The sequence below is a fragment of the Pezoporus occidentalis genome, unplaced genomic scaffold, assembly GCF_034315485.1.
Source record: "Pezoporus occidentalis ecotype Australia unplaced genomic scaffold, CSIRO_AGI_Poc_V1 ctg187, whole genome shotgun sequence".
Taxonomy (NCBI): domain Eukaryota; kingdom Metazoa; phylum Chordata; class Aves; order Psittaciformes; family Psittacidae; genus Pezoporus; species Pezoporus occidentalis.
Window position 1 is genome coordinate 1,637,869 of NW_026913715.1, and position 24,623 is coordinate 1,662,491.

The following is a 24,623-nucleotide window of genomic DNA, read 5'->3' on the forward strand; positions in this document are numbered from 1 at the left end:
TTTCCTTATCAGTGTAAGCTCAACAAAGCACTAAAGATGATCCCCGCAGGCTGGCATATGCTGAAATCTCCTTGAAGGCAGTAAACATGAGGCATGGGCTTAAAGCTGTGGTTTCTGAGGCCTTTGCCTGATAGGGTGTCTGAATTGTGTGGGGATTTTGGTGTTGGGGTTTTGGGGGGCGGGGGGGGGGTTGTTCTAGCCATGATTATGGTACAGAAAGTAATAAACTGATCTAATAACTTTCTAACAGTATCCTCAGGAGGGCCTCTATCTCCTGATTATTTTCATGAGTGCAAAAGCCTACCCCACCTCTGTGGCAGTATTTAATGCCATTCCCTCCCTCTCATTCCTGCAGGCTCTCTGTGGAGATATGTCCGTGCCAGCATGTCCCTCTCTGGGTATATGCCTCCTCTCTGTGACCCGAAGGATGGGCACCTCTTGATGGATGGAGGCTACATCAACAACCTTCCAGGTAGGTGTCCAGGTCAGCTGGGAAGAACACAGCCCATCAACAAAGCCTGCAAACCTTTGTCCCCTTCTTATTTTCTCAGTAAAGAAAATACAGTGTCACCCTTCCACCAGGGCTATATTTGCTCAAAACACAGAAATGGAAATAACACAAAATAGAAACCCAAAATCTCCATCTGACACTACCTGTGTCTGTAACAGAAAGGAGGAATTGCAGACCACGCTTTCCACCTGCACAGATAGGAGAGGGCAAAGGCCACACGTGCAGGTGACAGTGGGTGGAAAAGACACAATAAACTGAAGGAGCCCAGGGACAGAAATCCAAGTTACAGAAAGATCTGATTTAAATAAGTTCCTAAATTAAACATTTAAATTGGCTCCTCAGAGCTGTGGTTTTCCTACGCGTAACTATTCTGGAAGCTGCAACTATCTTGGACTCAGGGGGTGTGGAGAAAAATATACAGTGATTCTGTGAGGTATGTGTCCTTCTCTTCCCTCCCTTGGCACTTCCCATATCCAAAGGCTGCAGCTAGTCCTTTTACTGACCTTCAAGTAGGAGGTGTTGCCTCATTTCTCTCTCACTTTCAAATATGATTCTTACTTTTGCATCCCAGAGCTTTTCTTAGACTGAAATCCTCTGTACTCCTCCAATCCTTCATTACCTCCTATCTGCAGGGTTGACCCAGCACTGCTGACTCTCCTCTTTAAGACCACTTGTTCCTTCTACAGGTCCCCAGATCTTTTGTTCTTGTGAGAAATGTGCTGCACGAGGTAGAATTAATGTGGCTTCAATGTGTTCTTTCACATTATACCTCGTGGTGTAACTGTGGACTCGAGCTGTGGGTGTCCCACCTCCTCTGTGCTGCTGTCTTCATATGGGATCTGGTGACAGTGTGAGAGAGTCAGGTCATCCCACTGATCTGGGGCAAAACATGCCCAAGAAGGGCTGTTCCCAGCAGTCCAGCAATGGGAACTCACCTGAGGGTACGCAGGAGCTTGGTCAGTGCGGAGTGGGCAGCACACCGGGATCTCAGCGTTAAAGTGGAGCATGAAGGGCAGGGCAGGAACCTCCCTGGGGGGAGAATGGTCTCTTAGCAGAGTTTACTGCAGATATTTATATCTGAGCCTGTTCAGATATAGGTAGGTAGGTCCAATGTCAGGTTATGTGCTGCCTTGCAGTGTGTTAGTCCTCTTGCCCAGAGAAGCTGTGGCTGCCCCATCCCTGGCAGTGTTCAAGGCCAAGTTGGACACAGGGGCTTGGAGCAAGCTGCTCTAGTGGAAGGTGTCCCTGCCATGGGAGCTTTAAGGTCCCTTCCAACCCAAACCAGTCTGTGATTCTATGTACATAAGCTTTGAATGAGCAGTCCTGGGGTTGCAGCTCTGGTATTGATGTCACCTTCTTTCCACAGCTGATGTTGCACGGTCCACGGGTGCAAAGGTGGTGATTGCCATTGATGTGGGGAGCCGGGATGAGACTGACCTCACCAACTATGGTGACTGCTTGTCTGGCTGGTGGCTGCTCTGGAAGAGGTGGAATCCACTGGCTGAGAAAGTCAAGGTATTACAGGCTACATTAAAATCCATGTGCTTTCTGGACAGAGCAGGAAGCATCCCCTTGTTCTTTCAGGGAGCAGGGCTGGTGACAGAGCTTCATCTCTCTTGGGTTTGGGCTCTTACTCGTGGAGGAAGACAGCTGAGCCCAAAGGAAAGGATGGGAGAAGGTAGAGCCCCAGTCTGGGAAGGGAATGATGCAATTGATAGAGCCAAAGAAACCTTTTCTTAGAGGTGCTTTACATTTTGATAAAGTTAGAATTTATTAACTTTACCAAGAGAAGTAACTGTCCAGTTCAGTGTTTCTGTGCATCTTTGAACTGTTGATTTAGGGACATTTTTAGCAACAGGACAGTAATTAATATTACTGCTGCTGTTGTGGGAGTGTCTGGGGAGGTGGGGCTGGAAGACCCAGACTCTTCTCAGTAGTGCCCAGTGAAATATTACAGCTGCCCAAATGTCCATAAGCACGTGTGGAAACATGAGATTCCTTCTGAACACCAGAAAACGCTTTTTACTGGGAGTGGTGAAACACTGGCCAACCAGGCAGGCTGTAGAGTCTCCATGTGTGGAGATGCTCAAAACTCAGCTGGACATGGTCTTGAACAGCCTGCCTGACCTGACCCTGCCTGAGCCAGAGAGGTTGGACTGGTTGACCTCGAGCGGTCCCTGACAACCTCAGCCATCCTGTGAAACCTCTGCCGTGGTGCTGTAGAGATCATCACTGATGTCTACATGTCTTGAAGGATCACTGTGCCCCTCACCTCAGCACAGGCCTATAGCACAAGGTACTGCTATATAAGACTCAGTTCAACCTTGAACTGCAGCAGTACGTTTGAAGGCAATTCCTTTTCTGTTAGTTATGGAGCCTGGGAAGCAGCCGGAGGTGCTGATGTGTGAAGGCTTCGTCAGGCTTCTGTGAGAAAACAAACAGATAGATAACTTCATTTGTCCCCAGTGTGAACAGAGACCACGTTCCACATGGGAATTCTGAGTGGTGTGTGTGGCCCGCTTGGCAGGTGCTGAACATGGCCGAGATCCAGACCCGCCTGGCGTACGTGTGCTGCGTGCGGCAGCTGGAGATGGTGAAGAACAGCGACTACTGCGAGTACATCCGCCCGCCCATCGACCGCTACGGCACGCTGGACTTCGGCAAGTTCGATGAGATCTGTGTAAGTGCACCCTGGGCAAGGCAGGCCTGCTGCTCCTCCCAGCTCTGCTGCTCTGTGCTGCTCGTTAATGCCCGGGCGCCTGGAGAACAAGTCAGTTGGCACAGAGGGAAGAATTGATGCTAAATAATGCTGCGGGATGGTTTCATGGCTGTGAGGTTGGATTAACAACAGGAATCTGGTTGGCAATCTTCATTATGCAATGGCCTGTGAGCGGATGGGTTGCCTCATTCTGTTTCATCACAAGTCTTGCTAAGCTGCTTGGTTAAAACTCTTGGGTGTCTGAGCTGCTTCGGGCGGTTGGGGTTTGTCAGATGGTATCATTTCTCTCCCTTCATTATGTGGCTTGTTGTTGGATGAAAGATTTGCAGAAGTCTACGGGAGGCTGTGAATCACTGGAGGGCTAAAATATCTGGCTCAGTTAACGTTTCAACACTTCTATTAATAAACCACATCATCCACAATTCTGCACCTGATAGCAGGAAAACGGCACTAAGGTCAGTGGAAGGACGTTGTAAAAAGGGTATTACCAGGTTACACATCTCTGGGATTCAGTTCTGTTTGTTTATGTACCAGAAAGCAGCGTGGGAAGAACTGACCCCACGTGTGCATTGAATTGTCTGAGTGACAAAACCATCTCTGCCCAGGTTGTGGTAATGAGAGCAGTTGTAGCCCATTGTCTCTTGTCAAGGAGGTTATTTCACTGTCTCTTTTCATTCTCTGCCTGCTTCTTCCATCTTCAGGTGTTTCTGCAGGGCTTTGCTCTTCTCCTAGGCTGGATCCCGCCCACTTTTTTTTAACTCCATCTCCTTTATGGATGTAGTGACGCTACAATACTCTGTATATACTGCACAATACCTGATATTCTGTGAATACTCATTAGGCTGCAGATTGATTTAGAATCATAGAATCGTGGGATGGTTTGGCTTGGAGACAGCCTTAAAGCTCATCCAGCTCCAACCCCTGCCACAGGCAGGGACACCTTCCACTAGAGCAGCTTGCTCCAAGCCCCTGTGTCCAACCTGGCCTTGAACCCTGCCAGGGATGGGGCAGCCACAGCTTCTCTGGGCACCCTGTGCCAGCGCCTCAGCACCCTCACAGGGAAGAACTTGTGCCTTAAACAGGGGAGATTTGAGTTAGATGTAAGTTTGATACTGATACTGTCTTACAGATAGTAACCAGAGCCAGTAATAGAGTTAAACCCTGCACGTTCACATTCGAGGGAGTCCCTGGGACCAAGCAGCAGCTATTCCAAACCACCAGCTGAGTTCCCCAATATAAATATTTTCTCAGGGATATTTGGTGTCTCACAGCTCCTGGGCAAACAGTTGAGCTGAGACTTGGCTGATAAATGCTCCTGTTTTGCTAGATGGAGTGCCCTGGCTGTTTTGACAGTCAGGTCCAGCAGTTCATCCCATTAACAGAGAGTGAAGTGTCAAATCATTGCTCTGTCTCTGTCTAACTTGGTGTCATTAAAGAGATTTAAAGAGGCCAGGGAATTTTTTCTCGGTGGAGTAAAACTTAAGTGCAGCTTCTCAAACATGGGATTGAGTGCACCCTCAGCAAGTTTGCCGATGACACTGAGCTGTGTGGATCGGTTGATACGCTGGAGGGAAGGAATGCCATCCAGAGGGACCTCGACACGCCTGTGAGGTGGGCTGATGCCAACCTCATGGAGTTTAACCATGCCAAGTGCAAGGTCCTACACCTGGGTTAGAGCAATCCCAGGCACAGCTACAGGTTGGGCAGAGAAGAGATTCAGAGCAGCCCTGTGGAGAAGGACCTGGGGGTGTTGGTCGATGAGAAAATGAACATGAGCTGGCTTCAGTGTGGGCTCGCAGCCCAGAAAGCAACTGTATCCTGGGCTGCATCAAAAGGAGCGTGACCAGCAGGTCCAAGGAGGTGATCCTGCCCCTCTGCTCTGCTCTTGTGAGACCTCACCTGGAGCATTGTGTGCAGTTCTGGTGTCCTCAACATAAAAAGGACATGGAACTGTTGGAACAAGGCCATAAGAGGCCATGAGGATGATCAGGGACTGGAGCACCTCCCGTATGAAGATAGGCTGAGAAAGTTGGGGCTTTGTCCCTTTTTCCACAGGGCAGCTTCAGTCTGTGCTGACCTTAAAGGAAAGGGCAATCTCCACACTCCTTCACTGTTATAGGTTAGGAAGTAGTGGGGATTTTAGTTTCAGCTGTATACCTGGATCTCACATGAAATAGAAGTGAGCTCCATATAACCATTCAGAAGAGCAGCAGTCCCCTTTTCCTGTACAAACCCCTCTTCTGGATCAGCTTAGAGTAACATCAGCTGCATGTCTCTCCCAAAGCTCAGGTTCTCATGGTGATTTTGGATCTGATGTAGCCAGCTGTAGATCTGTCAGGTCCATTTCCTCCTGAGTAATGACATCCACCCTGAGCTGAGAAGCTCTGATACATGACAAGAAGTGGATTCTAGCCTGCGTGCCTCCCCTGCTTTGAACCTGGGTCCAAAAATCAGAGGGGAGGCAGCAACAGCTCACCCACGGCTGCTTCCAGTACTCAGAGTTGCCACGCAAGCCTGAGATATAGTGTGTGCTGCCAGCACTGGAGCTGGAAATAGGATCCAGGACTCCTGTCACCTGCTGCTACATCTTTTTGATGTGATTTTTCAACACCATTTCTGCCGTCTTGTTAGAAAGAGAATAAAACCTGGAGCAACCTATTTTTCCAGTTGTTTCCATGCTAATGCTGCAGTGCCATGTTATTAGAATCCCAGACTGGTTTGTGTTGGAAGGGACCTTAAAGCTCATCCAGTTCCAACCCCTGCCACGGGCAGGGACACCTTCCACTAGAGCAGCTTGCTGCAAGCCCCTGTGTCCAACCTGGCCTTGAGCACTGCCAGGGATGGGGCAGCCACAGCTTCTCTGGGCACCCTGTGCCAGCGCCTCAGCACCCTCCCAGGGAAGAGCTTCTGCCTAAGAGCTCATCTCAGTCTCCCCTCTGGCAGGTTAAAGCCATTCCCCTTGGCCTGTCCCTACATCCCTTGTCCCAAGCCCCTCTCCAGCTTTCCTGCAGCCCCTTTAGGCACTGGAGCTGCTCTCAGGTCTCCCCTTCAGGAGCCTTCTCTTCTCCAGGCTGCCCCAGCCCAGCTCTCTCAGCCTGGCTCCAGAGCAGAGCTGCTCCAGCCCTCGCAGCATCTCCATGGCCTCCTTTGGACTCACTATTGTTCCAAGTGCAAGTTAGTTTATACTTTTAAATTAGAGGAGTGTGGGTTTTTTTGGGGGTTTGATGATGTCCACGTGCCATTATTTCTGCTCCAGCAAACTGACAGTTGCGTGTTCCTTGCTGCCTGGCTTATCACAAGAGATTTTGGGACCAGGTGACCTACAGTAACTTTTCTTTTCTTGGCTCTTCTTGAGCTAAGAAGGGAGAAGACACAAATTAATTTGTGTTGTTACCTTTTCCAAAGAAAGAGCAGTACTGGAAGGGTGACACACATGTCCTGAGGGTCTCTGTATAAGGCATTACTCAGTGAGCAGCATGCTGGAAGCCGCTGCTGTAAAAATAGTTGTGTCAGGCAGCACTTTTCATTGCATCCTGTGGCATGAAAGGTCAGGGGAGTGGTTGGACTTAAAATAGCACCTCGTTTGCTTGATCATTCCCTTTATTTCTTAGGCTGAACAGCTCATGTAGCTGAGGCTGGAAGGTAGCAATAGTACATCCTGGCCTTGGGCTAAACCTCTGGATTTCCTTCTCATTTGCAGATGATGCAACACCATGTCTTTTTTAGTTATTAATTTTTTTCCCTGACTCTCTTTTTTCCAGGAAGTGGGATATCAGCATGGGAAGACTGTATTTAATGTCTGGTGCAGGAGTGGAGTCCTTGACAAGATGCTGAGAGACAGGCAAGAGACTCGCAAGTCCAAAACTGATGTAAGTGTTGGGTTTTAATGCACTATTGATTCACACCAGATTGTGTACTGCAGAGCAACTGCCCAGGGGTATGAAAGACAGTGATTGATGGCTTCCAGTCTGTATTGTGAGCAGGATTGTATTAGCTCCAACTTGTATTTGAGGCAAGAGCGAAGATACCGTTTTTTCAAACTTCTTTCCTTGAACCACATCCTGCACTTCTCCAGCCATCAGCTACAAGTGGCCAGATTGGGCTCTTGCCACAGCCCAGGCTCTATGTCTGCCTATACAGACCTCAGCAAGTACAATGGGGTCTTGGAAACCCCATGAATTGATTTGCACTCTGTAGGGCAGCTCTTCTGTTGGTATTTCATTCTAACAGGATCTTCATACCCAGTTTATAACCTGGAACCATTCACAGCGCAGATATCTTTGAAGGAGTCATAGAATCCCAGCCTGGTTTGTGTTGGAAGGGACCTTAAAGCTCCTCCAGCTCCAACCCCTGCCACGGGCAGGGACCCCTTCCACTAGAGCAGCTTGCTCCAAGCCCCTGTGTCCAACCTGGCCTTGAAAACTGCCAGGGATGGGGCAGCCACAGCTTCTCTGGGCATCCTGTGCCAGTGCCTCAGCACCAAGCAGGATGTTCACTGGGCACCAGCATTTTCTGATATGTGTAACTGATGTGTACATGTTTACGTGCCCACTTTTCACTTCTTCACTGTGTGTGTCTGCAGTCCTTGTCACAGAGGACACAGATTGGGATCACTGGCATTGATCTTGGCCATTGTTGACTTTCAGGATGTGACTCGAATAGTTCTCAGATGCTTCCTTGGCTTAAACCCCTTGCTGGAGATGTGGTTGTAGCCAAGAGCTGAAACCCTGCAAGGCTGTAGACTTCTTGCTTTCTTGCTTTTCTTCCTCAGTCCTCTACTAAGAAAGGCTTTTTGAGGAGCTGTCATTCAAGGCTCTGCAGCAGCTTGCAGTGCTGTCCAGGTGCTGTCTTTCATGCCATCCGAGCAGTTAATGGCACATTATGATTATGGTAAATCTACAGGCTACATGGTGTTCATGTGGTTTTAGTCCCATTAAAATATCTACTCAAAAGTGGGATAAAAATGTCTTGGTTTTACGGTTGAAGGAGTGAGGTCGGGCTCTAGTGTTGGGTTTAACTCAGTGAGCTGGCTGAATTTCTTGGTGGGGAAGTTTCAGTTGTTTTTATGAAACAGTTATGACCTTTTTGAGGACTTGGGTACAATATTGTAATATATTGGCATATTACCCTTACCCGCCTTTGACTTCCTCTGATCTAAATCCCAAGTGCCACAAAGGCTTTGTGTTTTACCCAGTAATTCATCTTTATCGTCTTCTACAGCTGGGGAAATGAGCAGTAGTATTTTAAGTGCTTGCCAAAATGTATCATAACTGTAGTGAGCCTTCACTAAGGACAGTCAATAGAGGTGAAAAATGACGTTGAGGATTTGCAGCTCTTCCAGAGATGGCTGGTAGAACACTTGGCTGGGAGTGAGATGACATGAGGAAGAGCAAGAGCAGTGCTTGCATACACGGACATTAGCAGAGCAATGAGAGGTAGGTGACACCCACATCTGAGCTGGTTGCACTTAGACACCCATTTGTCACCTCTGTATGGTGTGAGTCACTTGATGAAGTGGAAGTGGCTCCAATGGGATAAGATGAATGGCACCCTCAGCTCCAGCTCCTGTGTGTGAAGGGAGCCAAGGGGACTAGCACTGGTGACTTGCTGTCGTCAGACGGATCCTACCCAAGCTGCCTGGCTCAGGGAGGGTCACACAGGGACTGAGCTTTGTGGGAAACCAGTTGGAGATCCAAGTAGCCTGAGGAGCCCCAAAACTTTATTTCTTCCCATCTGGGAAGATGACCTGGACTAGGAGGTACTTCAGTCTGAGCTGCAGAAGCTGAGTTCCCATCCTGCCACTGACAGCTTGTGTTCAGACTAGTTGTGAGCTGGTATGTGTTTGATTTTGTGTATTAATAGTCATAAGGAGAAGTCATGGGAGAGAAAACTGTGTTTGTCTCAGAAATGTTTTCATATTCCTATTTCATAGAATCATAGAATGGTTTGGGTTGGAAGGGACCTTAAAGCTCATCCAGCTCCAACCCCTGCCACGGGCAGGGACACCTTCCACTAGAGCAGCTTGCTCCAAGCCCCTGTGTCCAACCTGGCCTTGAACACTGCCATGGATGGGGCAGCCACAGCTTCTCTGGGCACCCTGTGCCAGCGCCTCAGCACCCTCCCAGGGAAGAGCTTCTGCCTAGGAGCTCATCTCAGCCTGCCCTCGGGCAGGTTAAAGCCATTCCCCTTGGCCTGTCCCTACAGGCCCTTGTCCCAAGCCCCTCTCCAGCTTTCCTGCAGCCCCTTCAGGCACTGGAGCTGCTCTAAGGTCTCCCCTTCAGGAGCTTTCTCTTCTCCAGGCTGACCCAGCCCAGCTCTCTCAGCCCCTAATTTCATCCTGTATTTTCTAGCACAAGCTGGTAACAAGCTCAAACATATTCACTGCTGTAACAAATGCTTCTTTTAAAGAACACTTCTTTAAAAATGGTCCATTATGTGAGATACAGAAATTCAGGCTGATATTTCAGTTGAATCACGATGTTACAGTCATGCATCAAGCAGCATCTTTTACATTTGTCACAGTTTACCCTACTTTATAAAACCCAAGGCCCCTTCACCTGCCCTGGAGATCAAATATGTCACGTATTCATTGTTGCTGTAGCCTGTCATTGCATTTCTCTGTGCGCTGGGTACCAAGGCAGAAAGCGTTCACTGCTTTTTTCATCTGACTTTTGTTTCAGGAGACTTTAGTTTCAACAGCAAGTTCTGCAGCTCCCACTGGGGTGGCTGTCTCCTTTTTGGTAGTCCATTAGAGGCAGTTAAGTCCTTTAGCTCTGCTGTCTTCCCAGGATAACAACTGATATTTTTAACTTGCCTTTCATTAGCAAAGGTTTTGATGCTTTATATATTTTAGTTCTTCAGCTATTTCCGTCGCGTTCAGTGTCTGAGTGAGCTGAGCAGTTTGTTATCGTCTTGTTTCCATGTTGTAAGCATGGAATTTTTACCTAAAGCCTCCAGTATTTAATCACTGAGATGCTTTTCCTTTGCTTTCATCATTCAGTCCCTTTTATCTTGTCTCCAAAATGCAAATGCTGAAGACACAAGAGACAGGAACCTTACATAAACTTCACTTGAACGGCCCTTACTCTGCCCCAGCACAGAATAATTCAGTGCTGTTAATTGGATCTCCTTGGGGAGGTTTTGTCTATTGAAGTGTTATTCATAGTCAAAGTTAAATATAATCCAGCAGACTACAATAGGAACTGTCTTCTCTAATTTATTTAATAAAGATGGTACCAAGGAGGATAGTTTCAGCCTTGGAAAAAGAAAATAGCAGCAGAAAGGATTTGGAGTAGGTTTCAAATGAACTTGAGGCACTTCTTTGCCTGGTGTTAACTGATGGAGTGTGGTTTGGTCCTTAAAAGTAGTAAGAGGCTGGGCTTAAACCTTGAATTCCTGTTTGCAAAGCATCAGCTGAATGTGGGAAGGCACCTGGTTTCCCAGGAGTGGTTCCAGTCTCAGTGCTGAAACTTTGGGGTGCAGCTGCCTCATCCTCCAGCAGGCCTATGTGGGGGTCATCTGTGTGACAGTGACGGATACTCCCATGGGTATGGTCACACTTGGGACTGCTTTCTACCCACGTGAGCTGATAGTGGTTCTCTTGAATCACCTTTTGGTGATGGTGGCTGCATGGTTTGTTCAGGTAGTTCCTTGGACTCCCATCCCCTCCAAAGCTGGGCCATGTCTGCTCCCTGCTCCCAGGACAGCTCAGGCATGTGTCTGCCTGAGTGCTCTGTGCAGTCCCTTTGTCTGCTCGGTAAGAGCCCACATGTGTAGAGCCACAGCCTGGCACAGTGCTGTGTCTCTTGGTGGCCACAGTTTGCACATATCCCGCGGTCTTATGGCACAAAATGAAGATGTAGATGCCTTTTTCCCCTGTCCTGGGGAACAACCTTCTGCAAACACCTCACTGGGGCCATTCAGGTTGGATGTTCAATATGAGACTGGCCTGACTCGCCCTCTTGGTGATACCTTAATGGTCACACTGAGTTTCCTGACTTCTTTATGTTCTAAAGTGTGTCCTGAGCTACTGCTGTTTCATTCCATACAGGTGTGTTTAATTCCCTCTGGGCTTTTCTCTGTGCCTTGCTCCCCACCAGATGTTTGTCATGGATCCACACCTTGCTGTAGTTGTACTAAATCACATCAAAAGTTAGTTATGGATTAAAGGTCAACTGAGAGCAATCTGCTGCAGCTGTAATGGGCTTCTGCTGTGACCCCCACGGGGGCTACATGATTCATAATGTCAGTGTTCTTGCTAGAAGAGCAAAGAACTGCTCATAAAACCCCTGTGTAAGCAAACTGCCCTGCCTGGAAGCATATGAGCAGGTCTAGGTGTTTAGAAAAATGACTGTCACAGCAATTCCTGGCAGCCTGGTGTCAATGACATAGAATCAGCCTGGTTTGGGTTGGAAGGGACCTTAAAGCTCCTCCAGCTCCAACCCCTGCCACGGGCAGGGACACCTTCCACTAGAGCAGCTTGCTCCAAGCCCCTGTGTCCAACCTGGCCTTGAACACTGCCAGGGATGGGGCAGCCACAGCTTCTCTGGGCACCCTGTGCCAGTGCCTCAGCACCCTCACAGGGAAGAGCTTCTGCCTAAGAGCTCATCTCAGTCTCCCCTCTGGCAGGTTAAAGCCATTCCCCTTGGCCTGTCCCTGCAGGCTCTTGTCCAAAGCCCCTTTCCAGGTTTCCTGCAGCCCCTTTAGGCACTGGAGCTGCTCTCAGGTCTCCCCTTCAGGAGCCTTCTCTTCTCCAGGCTGCCCCAGCCCAGCTCTCTCAGCCTGGCTCCAGAGCAGAGCTGCTCCAGCCCTCGCAGCATCTCCATGGCCTCCTCTGGCCTCTCTCCAACAGCTCCACGTCCCTCTTGTGCTGCTGCCCCAGAGCTGGATCAGGGCTGCAGGGGGGGTCTCCCCAGAGCACAGCAGAGGGGCAGGATCCCCTCCCTGAGCTGCTGCTCACACTCGGGGGGTGCATCCCAGCACAGGGGGGGGTTCTGGGCTCAAGCGCTCACTGAAGCCGGGTCATGGGGAGCTGCTCCTTGGTAACACCCCCAGGTCCCTCTCCTCAGTCCCTGCCAGCAGTTCCCCATCTCTCTGCTCTGAGGTGGGGGTTGCTGTTGTACTAATTAAAATCACTGGGTTTAAAGAAAGGTGAGAGTTGTTCAGGTTTGCATCCTGTGACTTTGTCCCTGGCCCTGCAGGGGCAGGTAGGGCTGCTCAGGGCACGGCACACGGGAAGACCAAAATGGTCTTAAATGCCAAAGTTGTGTTTTGTTAGAGGAGAAATGGAGCAAGCAGTTTCTCAAAATAGAGAACACTGAACCCACTGCTCAGGTGAGACAGAGTGAAAATAGTAAAGGCTTGTTGAAAGGAGGAACTAAAGTGGGAAATACCTCTGCTTGCAGGAGGAGCACGTGCCTCAGGCTCATCACTGCAGCACCTCCAGCTGCACATCTTGCTGGGGTCCCTGGGTGGGTTCTGCTCACCCCAGTGCTCGGCTGCTCCCATTGGTCCATGCAGCCTCTCACAGCATCTTTGCAGGGGGCACCATGTGCAGGGTCCGACCTGAGCCCTCCTCCTTCTCCCAAGGGAAGGCAAAAGGTCCCTGGGCTGCACATGGCCCAGCCAGTGCCTCTTGTGGTGACAAACAAGTCTGATAACCACTGTCTGTCCTGGACCAGAGCCTCCAGTTCTTGTCTTCATGATCTTTTCTATAGTTTGCTGAATTTTCAATAAGACTTCTTGTTGCGTGGATGGAGAAGGAGCCATTAGAGGTTGTCCCACTGTTCACACTTGGGAATCCCATCTCTGCCACCAGGAGAGTTGTTCCAGGAATTACTCACTGATGAGTAATGGCTTTTGCGGGGGCAACTGGAGAATGTGTGTCTGGAGCTTTGTCTGTGCAGTATCATGTTCATGCAGTCCTGACTTGTTTGCGTTTCCACGTGTGTTTGTTACCATACCGAAGCCCTGTCGCTGTCTTCCAGAACGTGACCTGTCCCACCACCTCCTTCACGGACCTGGCGGAAATCGTGTCCCGGATCGAGCCCGTGAAGGCGCCGGTGGCAGATGGTGAGTGGGGCGATCCCAGCGGCACTGCGGGAGCGTTGGGGAGGGCAGGGGTGGATGCTCACCCCTCTGTGTGCCACCTGTGACTGCTGCACGGCCCCGGGCTCTAAGCAGTGGTGGTTCAGGGCTCTCTGCCAGCTCCAGGCACTGCGGGGCACAGCCAGCAGAGTGCTGTCTCCTGCTTCATCCAGGGCCTCTGGCCGAGGTGTGCCAGGCCCTCTGCAACCCCCTCAGGCAGAGTCAGATGTTCTTGCCATGGTGAGACATCCCCTGTCAGCCCATTACCAGTGTGGCCCAGTGCAGCTTCCTGGTGGGAGCAACCCCTGCTCCAGTTTGCCTCATCTGAGTGGGGTAACACATGTGGCAACTCCTGCAAAGATGAGTTTGCACCCCCCTGTGCTGGCCTGTGTACCTCTGATGGCTTCACTTTTGCATCCATGTCCTGGCATGGGAGGAGGCTGATTTCAAGCTTGGACTGAAGGGATTTTCCCTGCTGTCATGAGCAGGATCTGGAGTGACTCACTGGCTCCAATGCTTTTCGTATGCTCCTGTTATAGGGAGCCCTAGTGAACTGCTGAGGAACAGGTTAACAGCACCTGCATCTTTACATGAAGGTACATTGAGTGCCTTGTGCCTCACCCGTGCCCTGTGCCATACGGGAACTTGACTGGAATGATGAGAGCTTCCCAGGCCTGAAATCTCCAGTGCTAGAGCTCTTTATAAACAGTCTGTCCCCTCCTCCTGATTCTTGTTCTTGCCGAGGGAAATCTAAAGTTAGCAGGCCTCCCATCTGTGGCTGTTTGTAGAGATGTCCCTGTGGTAATTTGAAATGCTAATTGCAATCATATGCCTTAAGAAGACAATATTAATCAAATGTGGTTGAAACAGTGTGAATAAAGATGAAGAGTTCATGTAACATGATTATTTAAGGCAGAGGCACCGAGACCTGCTGAGATTTAACCAGTGCACTGGGACAGATCTTCCTCCTTGGTACAGTTTCTGATCGTTCTCCCCCGTTAGGAAGATTCGCTTCCTGCTGGATGAGGCCATGGGCACCAGTGAAACAAAGGGACCTGTGTCTCAGAAAGTAGATATGGCAAATTCTGGGCTAAGGAGGGCCTGTGCAGGGCTACCTGGGATGGGACAGGCAGGTGCCATGTGCCATGGGTTATAAAGACTCCAGAGGAGTCGGAGGATCACAGAATCCCAGCCTGGTTTGTGTTGGAAGGGACGTTAAAGCTCACCCAGCTCCAACCCCTGCCACGGGCAGGGACCCCTTCCACTAGAGCAGCTTGCTCCAAGCCCCTGTGTCCAACCTGGCCTTGAGCGCTGCCAGGGATGGGGCAGCCACAGCTTCTCTGGGCACCCTGTGCCAGCACCTCTCAGACAGTTTAAATCCATTTAAAGGCTTGCCAAGGCAATGTAAAGGATGAGGTGTCAGGGGCTCTGGGGGAAGCGGCCTGTCGCTTGAGAGCTCTGGAAGAGGGTGACACCCCCCTGACAACAGCCTTGTGGCTGTCAGATGGTTCCTGTACCTGCTGGTGACTGCATTTGTCTGCTTGTGATGATGGTCTGACTGCTGTGTCCCTGTAGGCTGGCTGTGACACGGCACTGTCAGGAGGGTGAAACCTTTTTCCTCCTAGAGTTCCCTTCGTGAGGCCTCTGACTGCAAGGGTTTGGAAGGGCTCTGCCTGTCCTGATTCACAGCACAGGTCTCAGGCTGGGTGGAGAGGTTGTGTCGGTAATTCTGTTGTGAAGAAAGAAGGTGAAAACGTTCATGTTCTGATGGACTGGGAAGCATCAGAGCAAGGGGTGAAAGGCCCCAGTGGGCAGAGGCTGGCAGAGCCTCTGGGTCAGGAGTTGTCTCTTCTTTGGGGGAGAGGGCACTGAAGTTTCCTCTCCGCTCTTGAGCAAACTGAGAGCAATGACTGGAGAAACAGAAGGGAGCCAGTCCCCCAGGAAGGGGGAATAGAGGGAAGTGGGATGAAGCCCTGTGCTGGGCGCCGGTGCTGCCGGTGAGCAGCAGCTGAGCCACTGCTGTGTTTGTGTCCGTGTTCTGCACCCAAACACACCCTCAAGTGGGGTTCTGTGTCTCTGTTCAGCTGCCCTTGTGTTCTGTACAGCGGTGGCCAGGGGAGCACGGATGCCCTGCCCCAAGGGTGGCTCAGCCCATCCCTGGTCACACTCCCACCAAAGGGGATGTCCCAGCTACCAAGGCTGTGCAGGCTCCGTGGTGATGTCCCACAGCAGGCTTCATGGGGATGGTTTGGGCTGTCCCCATCACCCCCGGTCTCACAGGATGAGCTGAGGCAGCGCATGGGGGCTGGGGCAGACCCACCATGCAGCAGAACGACTGCAGCAACAGGCACTTGGGTGAAAAGATTTGGGGGAGAGCAGTGTTAATTGTGGTGTCAGCTGCCTGGTTTTGCAGTGCAGGAAGCATCCCCGACCTCTCAGGGGACTCAGTTATCAGCACTAGGTCACCCTCTTAACTTTAAAAGTACTTTTATCAAGTAGCACTGGTGCACCTTAGGTTGTGATGAGCTACCAGGTGCCCTGATTCACACTGAAGCCTGTCAGTGTTCCCGAGACAAAAACCCCTGTAGGCACACAGCACCCATTTCCTTCAAGCGTCCAGAAATGAGGTGCGTGTGTATGAAATGCTGAAGCTCCAGAATCCCAGAGCAGGTCTTTGGTGTGAGAAGTGTGGCTGTGTCCTTCCTGCTGGGAGCAGGGAACCCTGTGAGCGTGGAGCACGCGCTGCCCTGCAGTGATGGGGCATAACCCCCTCTTCATGGGCTCGATTCTGAGCTGTGCTGTTTGGGTGTTGGTGCATGGGGCAGAGCAATGAGCCCTCGGTCCTGCTTGGTGCTGCTGGGAGCGTTTGTAGTGTAACAGAGCAGTGCCTGGAGCTGGGCTGTGGGAGATGACGTTGGGGACTGCAGGACCACCTTCTGGTCTCCATTCCCCTGCAGCCCCCCAGCACCCAGAGCTGCTGTGTGAAGGGTGTGAGAAGGGAACCCCCCTCTCTTGATTTTGGTATCTGTGTAAAGACCTCTTAAATGCTGAATAGTGCTTGGGAAATGAAGGAGTTTGGGTTTGGTGGCAGTCGGTTTTATTGGAGCTGTCAACCTCACACTGTTGTTCGTGCTGCCCGTTGCTGCTCAGGTGAGTTTCCAGGTCCTCTGCTGTGTTTTATCCGCGTGGGTTTAGTACAAACTGACAAATAATTCTCTGATCCACAGTGAAAAATAACTAAAAAGTCGAGAAAAAGCCCAACTGTTTTTCCCCCTCATGCTGTGGCAGTTGGCCGTAGTTCTCGTGTTAAAGCCGACGCTGTGGAACAGACTGTGCCGTTGTCTTCAGCGCGGAGCAGATGCTATTGACTGTTCCCTAAAGAAATACTTGATCAAGAATCCGGTTTAAACACGAGCCACTCTCCTCGCTGGTGGGCTGAGCACCAGAGATTGCTTCAGCAACACAGAGCACGCTTGAGCTCATGGAACAAGGGTCACAAAGAGGATTTTCTGCCACTTTCCAGAGTGTGCAAGAGGAAGGTGGCCGTTTGCTGCCTGCACATCCTGCGTCTGTGTCCATAGGGATGGGGCCCTGCTGTTGTTTCTGGTGGTGCACGTTCACTGAGCATCGAGTTGATGGGGAGAGTCAGCCCTGTGGGCAGTGAGGCTCCTGTTGTCTCTTCTACAGATCCTAAAGGGATGTCCTGGTGCTGGAAGAGGTATTGTGTCTGCAGTGATTGGTGGAGTTGAGACACTGACTCCTTGTTCCTTGGGAACAGGCTTTGGTGCTGGGGACTGCACTTGGTGGTGTGTCCTGCTGCTCACTGCCGTGCTTGGTGTGCACAGCTCTTGAGCCTCCCAATTCTGCTGATGTGCTGGATTACCAGAGAGAGCAGTGATTGTCCCCTGTGAGAGGAAGGGGCTGTCAGTGTCACCGTGTCCTGTGGACCAGAGGTTGTGAGACACGCAGTTATCATCTCTGCACCAGGAAGAGCTCACCTGTGCCTGCAGGTCCCTGTCTCCAGTGAGTTGTGAGTGATGTGCAGGGCAGTTGGGATCAGGACCTCATGGCTTGTCATGGCTCAGGGCTGGTCTGGACTGATGGCTGAGAGACAGCAACTGTGCTGTGAAGAGCACTCACCAGGGACCATCTCCCACTGCCAGTGCTTGCGTCCCAGTGGGCCGGGCAGCCGGTGCCCACCAGGATAACAGGGACAGTTTGCTGCTGTTGCTGCAGGGTCCAGGACACCAGCACACAGAGGACATGGTTTATTGTGTGACCTGGCTGGAGAGCTGGTTTCTGTGTTTGAGCTGTCGCAGTTCACTGATGGTGTCCAGCAGCCACCTTGCCCTGTGCCCGTTCCCCTCCCAGTTCTCTCCTAAACGCGGTGCTTTCTCTCTCTTCCCCCTTCAGATGAGTCAGATTACCAGACTGAGTACGAGGAGGAAGTTCTGGACATCCAGAAGGATGATTACATTGACTTTGCACGCCGCCAGGCTGAGGAAGACTCCGACTCGGTACGAGCAGATAAGCAGTGCAGACACTATAAACGTGTGCTCGCCATGGCCAGGCCTCTCCCGTGGTGCTGCGTGTGGCAGAACCTGGCCCTGCAGCACCGTGGCTTTGCTCCTGAGGTCAGCCAGGGCTGGAGGGTGGAGGCTGAGGGAGCTGCTTCCTCCAGCTGGGAGGAGAGGAGCTGCAGCGAGGCTCTGGCTGGGTGTGGGGAAGGCAGCAGCAGAAGGGGACAGTAAAATGACAAGAGGCGACAGACACAGCTTAAGCTGAAGGGAACCCTCACTGGGTGCAAGGGGAGGTGTTTCCCTGTGAGCATGGCCAAGAGCTGCAAGAGGCTGTGTAGGGAGATGGTGGAAACTCCGTCCTTGCAAGTACTTGGAAACCAAACCCGCCCTGAAGAGCCAGATCTGGCATTAGAGTTCACCCTGCTTAGACCAGGACATTGTCTTACACCTTCCAGAGGTCCCTTCCAAGCTGGTTGGTTCTGGGGGACATCAGGTCCACCCAGAGGAAACCTGCCCTGGGAGCCGTGGGCACAGCCTGAGAACAACGCTCGGGAGGTTGTGAGGCTGCTCTTCCTCCAGCCCAAGTGGCCTGCAGGGTTAACAGGTGAAGCTGGGTTGGACAGGAGCAGCTTCTCAGTGGGAGCATGTGAATGGTTTGTGCTGGAAGGGACCTTAAAGCTCCTCCAGCTCCAACCCCTGCCACGGGCAGGGACACCTTCCACTAGAGCAGCTTGCTCCAAGCCCCTGTGTCCAACCTGGCCTTGAACACTGCCAGGGATGGGGCAGCCACAGCTTCTCTGGGCACCCTGTGCCAGCGCCTCAGCACCCTCCCAGGGAAGAGCTTCTGCCTGAGAGCTCATCTCAGTCTCCCCTCTGGCAGGTTAAAGAGTGGAAGGGGGTTGGAACTGGATGAGCTTTGGGGTCCCTTCTAACCCAAAGCAGTCTGTACGATTCTGTAAGGTGCCTGGCTTGGACAGCTGCCCATGAGAGGACGTGAGCTGGCTTCTGTGTATTGAGTGAGGAGCTGGAGGGATGGTGCAAAGACGATGTTTGTTGGGCTGATCCCCAGTGGGTGATGGTTGGTGGATGGGAAGAGCACAGATTTCATCCAGCTCAGAGGGGATGCTAAAGGATTTGTGCTCCCTTTCTTTTTCCTCCTTCAGGATGAAGAGATGCAGCTGAGAAAGCGCAGGAGCCTCCCCAGTGCAGACAGCCAGGCGAGCAGTGCAGGAGAGCCGGAGTAGTGCTCAGGATGGAGCCGAGCGCCACCTCCCATCCCACCTCCAGCAGCTCTGTTTATTTATTAACTTTAAAGAAACCAAACCACTGCTATAGTTGAAATTAAGCTTTTGTCCTTCTCCAGACAGGGTTTGGGGCATTCAGCTGCCAGCTCTGAGCACAGATTGTGCCCCATCCCTGTGGTGACGGGTGGCTGACATGGGCCTTGCTGCCTGTGCAGGTGCCTGTGGAGCAGCCGGTGGTTCATCACTCTGAGCTGGGCAGAGGGGGGACGTGCTGGGGACGTGCAGTTCGATGCTGCCTTGAGTCCTGCTGCTGGATGTTCCAGTCGCTGTTTTTACTGCGAAGGCCCAAAGAATGACAGGATATTAACTGACCATGTGCAGAAGTGGGATATTATCCATGTGTGAAAAGGCTGGAGCAGCACCAGAGACAGGGAGAGGTTTGCAGGTCACTTTCTGTTCGTCTGGATCAGGTAACTGTAATTAACTCCTCAGTGACTCAGCCCTGAGCAGCTCTGAGAGCAGCCAGCCTCGGTGTATTGCTCTTGCAATCTAAACCTAAGAAATGATGTGAACAGGAGCTATAGAGCCTGTATCCCCGAGCCACCAGCAGGACACTCACAGGTAACTCTGGAATCACAATTGGCTGTAATTGCCCTGTGAAGTAAAGTTCTTTTGCTGGATTGAAGTGTCTGTGGTTCTGAGCACTGGGTCCCACAAAGAGACTTGTCAGCAACTGAGAGCTCGGCTCGGCTCATATCAGACCTGCAGAGGGGCACGTGCAGCTTCCATCCCCTGACTCCAGCAGGAGGCACTTGGATGGCCAAGCACGGGCATCTCCAGTGCCCTCCCCTGCCGAGGGCTGCAGGGCTGACGTGAGCTGGGCCATTTCCCAAGTCCCAGCGCTTGCTGCTCTTGTCTCATGTCTGTCACTGCCGGCAGCTCACTGTAATGGAGCTCATCCCTGCTCTAGATGAGCCCTTCTGCTCAGCACAGCTCTGGGGGCTGCTGCTGGAGGGGGTTCATCATCCAGCCCAAGCACTGAGACACCACAGCGATGCCTCCAGGTGCGACCAGGGCTGGGCTGTGCACTTGGAGGCCAGAAACGTGTTTGGTGGCAGCAGTGGAGGCTGCGGTGGTTGTGAGCACCGCAAAGTGTGACCTGCTCTGCTTGACCTCCTCTCACAGCAGAGCCTTGCCTCTCCCTGCCCTGCATCAGGTTCCCTCTGGATGTTCATCCCTGTGCATGTTCAGCCTCTACCCAGGGAGGCCCTTTCTTCATGTGGCAGAGCCTCAGGTCAGGGCTGTCTTCCCAGAGGGACCCAGCCCATCCAGAAGCAATGGAAGTGATCCATGACCATCACCCAGACCACGCAGGTCCTGAGGCAGGTTTTGGTTGATGCCATTGTGCAGAGCGGGCTGCAGCTGCTGGAGGTTGTGCCCTGCTATTGGAAAGAATTAACGCTCACAAAGCAAACTTGAACCTGGCTTGTGCTGTGCAGGTGGAGCCGCCGCGGTTCTGTGCAGCACAGGCTGGCTGCTGGGCTGGAGTGGTTCCCTTCCCATTGGGGCTGGATACGGGGGGAGCTGGGGCCTGCAGCGGGACGAGCCTGGGGAGCGAGCAGCGGTGAGCGCCCACCTTAGGGCTGTGCTGAGCTGCTCTGAGCACGTCTCCATTGCGGGCTCTGATCCTGCTGAGGGGCTGCAGCCAGCTCTGAGCCCCTCAGGGTCTGTTCCCGGTGGTTACAGAGCAGGAGCCTTCCCCTGGGAAACTGAATGGGGCTGGAGTAGACTAAACCCTAGAGAGGACTGAGGTCCTTTTACCAAGCCCATCCCAGGCCTTGAGCACCGCCAGGGGTGGAGCATTCACAGCTTCCCTGGGCAGCCCATTCCAGCGCCTCACCACCCTTACAGTAAAGAACTTCCTCCTTATATCCAGCCTTGGAGGTTTTACATGTGGCCTTCAAAGGACACACGTGGAAACAAAAGTGCCTTCAGCAGAGGTTGGATGAAGCCTCCTGATGATGGGCAGGTTCTTGTTTGTCAGTCACCTGCATTGTGCTTCCCCCAACAGCAACCGAGTCTGCTCGTTCCCTTTGCCAGCTGCTGGGCAGGATGGGTACCACCGGTCCCCTTCCAGAGGATGATGGCTCTGTCAGCCTGATGATGATGATGTCGTCTGGAGGATGATGGCTCTGTCAGCCTGATGATGATGATGTCGTCCGGAGGATGATGCCTCTGTCAGCCTGATGATGATGATGTCGTCCGGAGGATGATGGCTCTGTCAGCCTGATGATGATGATGTCGTCCGGAGGATGATGCCTCTGTCAGCCTGAACCCAGCTCTTGCCTTGCTCTGTGCTGTTCAGGAGGGCTCTTCCCCTCTGCTCAAACAGAACTCAGTCCCGAGTTGTGGTTTCCAGCTCCAAGCTTCCTGGCAGCCAGATTTGCTCCTGGAGCCGGGTGGAGCTGCTGGGCTGATGGCTGCATTGGCTGAAGGAGTCACAGCAAAACTGACCTCCTGGGGTGCTGATGAGAGCCTCTGTTTGCTCTAGGCCCTGTTCCACAGGGAAATGGTGCTCAGGTCAGGCGTGTGAAGGCAGAAGATAACCTGTGATGTGAGACTGGAAATCCCTGCTAAACTATTGACCAGAACTCCCCTTCTGAGCTGCATTCCCCATAGCTGAGCCCTGGACATGGAACAACCTCCTCCAGAGCAATGGAAGACAATGAGGGTGCAACTTTAAAGCAAAGCTCTTGTCCCACCTTGCTTTGCTGTGGCCATGGCCAGCGCCTGCTCAGCCTGTGCAGGGACCTGTTGGTGGCTCAGCCCCATCCTGCGCTGTCACCCAGTGCATCCCAATGGTCCTGCTCTCACGGGTGCAGCTCTGTGCTTGGGGGTTTTACACAGCCCCTGCTCCCATGGACACCCAGCCCTGTGCCCAGGAGTCACTGCTGGGTCACCCCTCCACACCCCGGCTCCCCAGTGATGCTGCCACTGCTGCTTGCTGGAAACGAGCAGGAAGAGGTGGTTTGGAGGAGCCTTTCCTGCTGTCCCAGTGCCTGCTGGGTGCTGGGTTCAGCTGGAAGCCTCCCCCAAGACTGCTGTGTGACATCCCCTAAAGCAGGAAGGCTGACCAGCAGCTGGGTGCATCCGGGCTTGCTGAGGCCTGAAGGTTTCATCTCGGGTGCAGAGGGCACAGTTTCTTGCCAAGGCCAAACGTGAAGCAGGATTGGAGCAAGGTCCTGAGAGCAGTGGCTGTGAGCAGCAGCTGTGGTGGGAAAGGTTCCCTTAAAGCCATTGTCTGAGGGTTGCCCATTGCAGGGGTAGAGCCTTGACTGAGCTTTCAGTGGTGGATGTGCAGCAGGACACGCTTAAAGAGGGCTGAGCCCCTCCAAGCAGAGAAGCTGTGGCTGCCCCATCCCTGGCAGTGTTCAAGGCCAGGTTGGACACAGGGGCTTGGAGCAAGCTGCTCTAGTGGAAGGTGTCCCTGCCCGTGGCAGGGGTTGGAGCTGGATGAGCTTTGAGGTCCCTTCCAACCCAACCCATTCCAGGATGTAGCTGCTTTGTTACCGTGGCCCCGTGAGCTGCTCAGCTCCTGGCGCAACACCGGTGGGGTTTGGGATGGACAAACCACTGCTGCCCATGGAAGCCCCTGTCCAAGCCCTCCCCGGGCAGGGGCAGAGCTCTGGCTGTGCTGTGCTGTGCTGGGGGTCCTGCCTCACGCGGGGCAGTTTGCGATGGCTCCCGCAGCGGATGCTCAGGTCCGTGTCCACACGGAGCCGGTTGTGCCCCTGCAGCCCCCGGGCCGTGCGGCGCGGCAGGAGCGGGGCAGCGGCAGGGCTCCGCGCTGCTCCTTGCCCAGCAGCCGCCATCCCCCCTGCGCGTCCGCTCCAGGATTGAGCTCATCCGAGTTACTCGTGCTTCCCTGAGCCCGCAGCGGGCGAGCTGCCCCGTGTGCCGCCCGAGGACCGCTTCAGCCGGCGAGATGCGGGGGCTTTGCCGTGCCCCTGGGCTCCACTTGTGTGCCTGTGAGGAAGAGCTGGAACTCGGAGCAGCACGGGAGAAACACAGCAAACACCTTCACATCCCACAGGGCTCCGCGGGGCCGGGCTGAGCCCACGGCGCTGCCACCCTGCGGGACACGGCCATGGGATGTGAGCGGCCACCATGGGGCCGTGGATCCCGAGCAGGAGCCTTTGGGGTTGCTGAGGGGATGTTTGGTGAAGGTGATTTTGTGATGGGGCTTTTGGTGGTGCCGGGGCACAGACTCCCACCGGCGTCCTCCCTGGCTGGTGGGTAACCCCGCTCCCATCAGGCTGCTGGGGTTTGTATCTGTGCTCCTTGTCCCCATCCCCTCCTTCGGGTCAAGGGAGGTTTGACTCCTTTTTCCCTATGGCCCTAATTTGGGTTTTGATACGGACACCTTCCACTAGAGCAGCTTGCTCCAACCCCTGTGTCCAACCTGGCCTTGAACACTGCCAGGGATGGGGCAGCCACAGCTTCTCTGGGCACCCTGTGCCAGCGCCTCAGCACCCTCACAGGGAAGAGCTTCTGCCTAAGAGCTCATCTCAGTCTCCCCTCTGGCAGGTTAAAGCCATTCCCCTTGGCCTGTCCCTACATCCCTTGTCCCAAGCCCCTCTCCAGCTTTCCTGCAGCCCCTTCAGGCACTGGAGCTGCTCTCAGGTCTCCCCTTCAGGAGCCTTCTCTTCTCCAGGCTGCCCCAGCCCAGCTCTCTCAGCCTGGCTGAATTGTTCCTGGATGCACTCAGCCCTGAGCAGCGTTTCCAGGGCCGGGAATGCAGCTGGGGCTGAGCGTTACTTAGCACCAAGGTGCCATTTCCCAGGTAATTGGCTCTCGCTGGGGCCAGCACCAGCAGGGAGGGCTCTAATTGAGCCTCAAATCATCAGGGGGCTACAGCCAGGAATGTGCTCCCGTCAGGAAGCAGCCGGGCCTCCAGCTCTGGCAGTGCAGAGGTTTATCCATGAGGAGTGATGCTTCAGTCCAGTGTGGCCTCAGTACAGAACGGACACCCAGGCCCCAGGCAGGAGCTGCTGCCAATGCGGTATGAACACCGGTGCTGCTGCTCCTGGCACCCTGGGCTTTCCTGGCTCTGTCAGGGAGAGCAGGATTAGCCCCGCGGGTGGTGCTGTCCTCGCAGGAGGAGCAGAGCTCCGGGATGGCAGCATGCAATGTGGCTCAGGGGGGCACCCAATGGGCACCCACTTTAAATGTCCCAGAAACGACGCGTTTTCCCTCGAGGAAGGCACGTGGGACGGGATGCGCAGCCCCATGGGGATGTATCCGTAAGGCTGGGGCCGTCCTCGAGCAGCCCTGACCCCCTGCACGTTCCCGGGCACGAAGGGGTGACCGCTGTGCTCTGCGTGAGCACGTTCCTGCTGCCTGCGCCACTGAGGGTGCTCAGGGGTGACCCCAAACACCCCCTTTGCCCCTGGTGTTGGCTGCCAGGGTGCCCTGTGCCCACCAGGCACAGGATGCTCAGCTTGCGGGTGCTGCCTGAGCCTGAGGCTGCATCCACACCCGAT

General features: G+C 53.1%; 1 protein-coding gene across 1 annotated transcript in view; it reads left to right on the forward strand.

The window, feature by feature from the left end:
- PNPLA7 (patatin like phospholipase domain containing 7) overlaps nt 1-19,145 on the forward strand; it is a 124,760-nt gene extending 105,615 nt beyond the window's left edge. Inside the window, exons 30-36 of the mRNA XM_062616027.1 lie at nt 356-472; nt 1,878-2,026; nt 3,039-3,191; nt 6,992-7,099; nt 13,217-13,301; nt 17,730-17,833; nt 19,000-19,145. Of these exons, the coding sequence (XP_062472011.1) occupies nt 356-472; nt 1,878-2,026; nt 3,039-3,191; nt 6,992-7,099; nt 13,217-13,301; nt 17,730-17,833; nt 19,000-19,080 (797 nt within the window). The 3' untranslated portion in view covers nt 19,081-19,145. The remainder of the gene's footprint in view (nt 1-355; nt 473-1,877; nt 2,027-3,038; nt 3,192-6,991; nt 7,100-13,216; nt 13,302-17,729; nt 17,834-18,999) is intronic.
- The last annotated feature ends 5,478 nt before the right edge of the window (nt 19,146-24,623 follow it).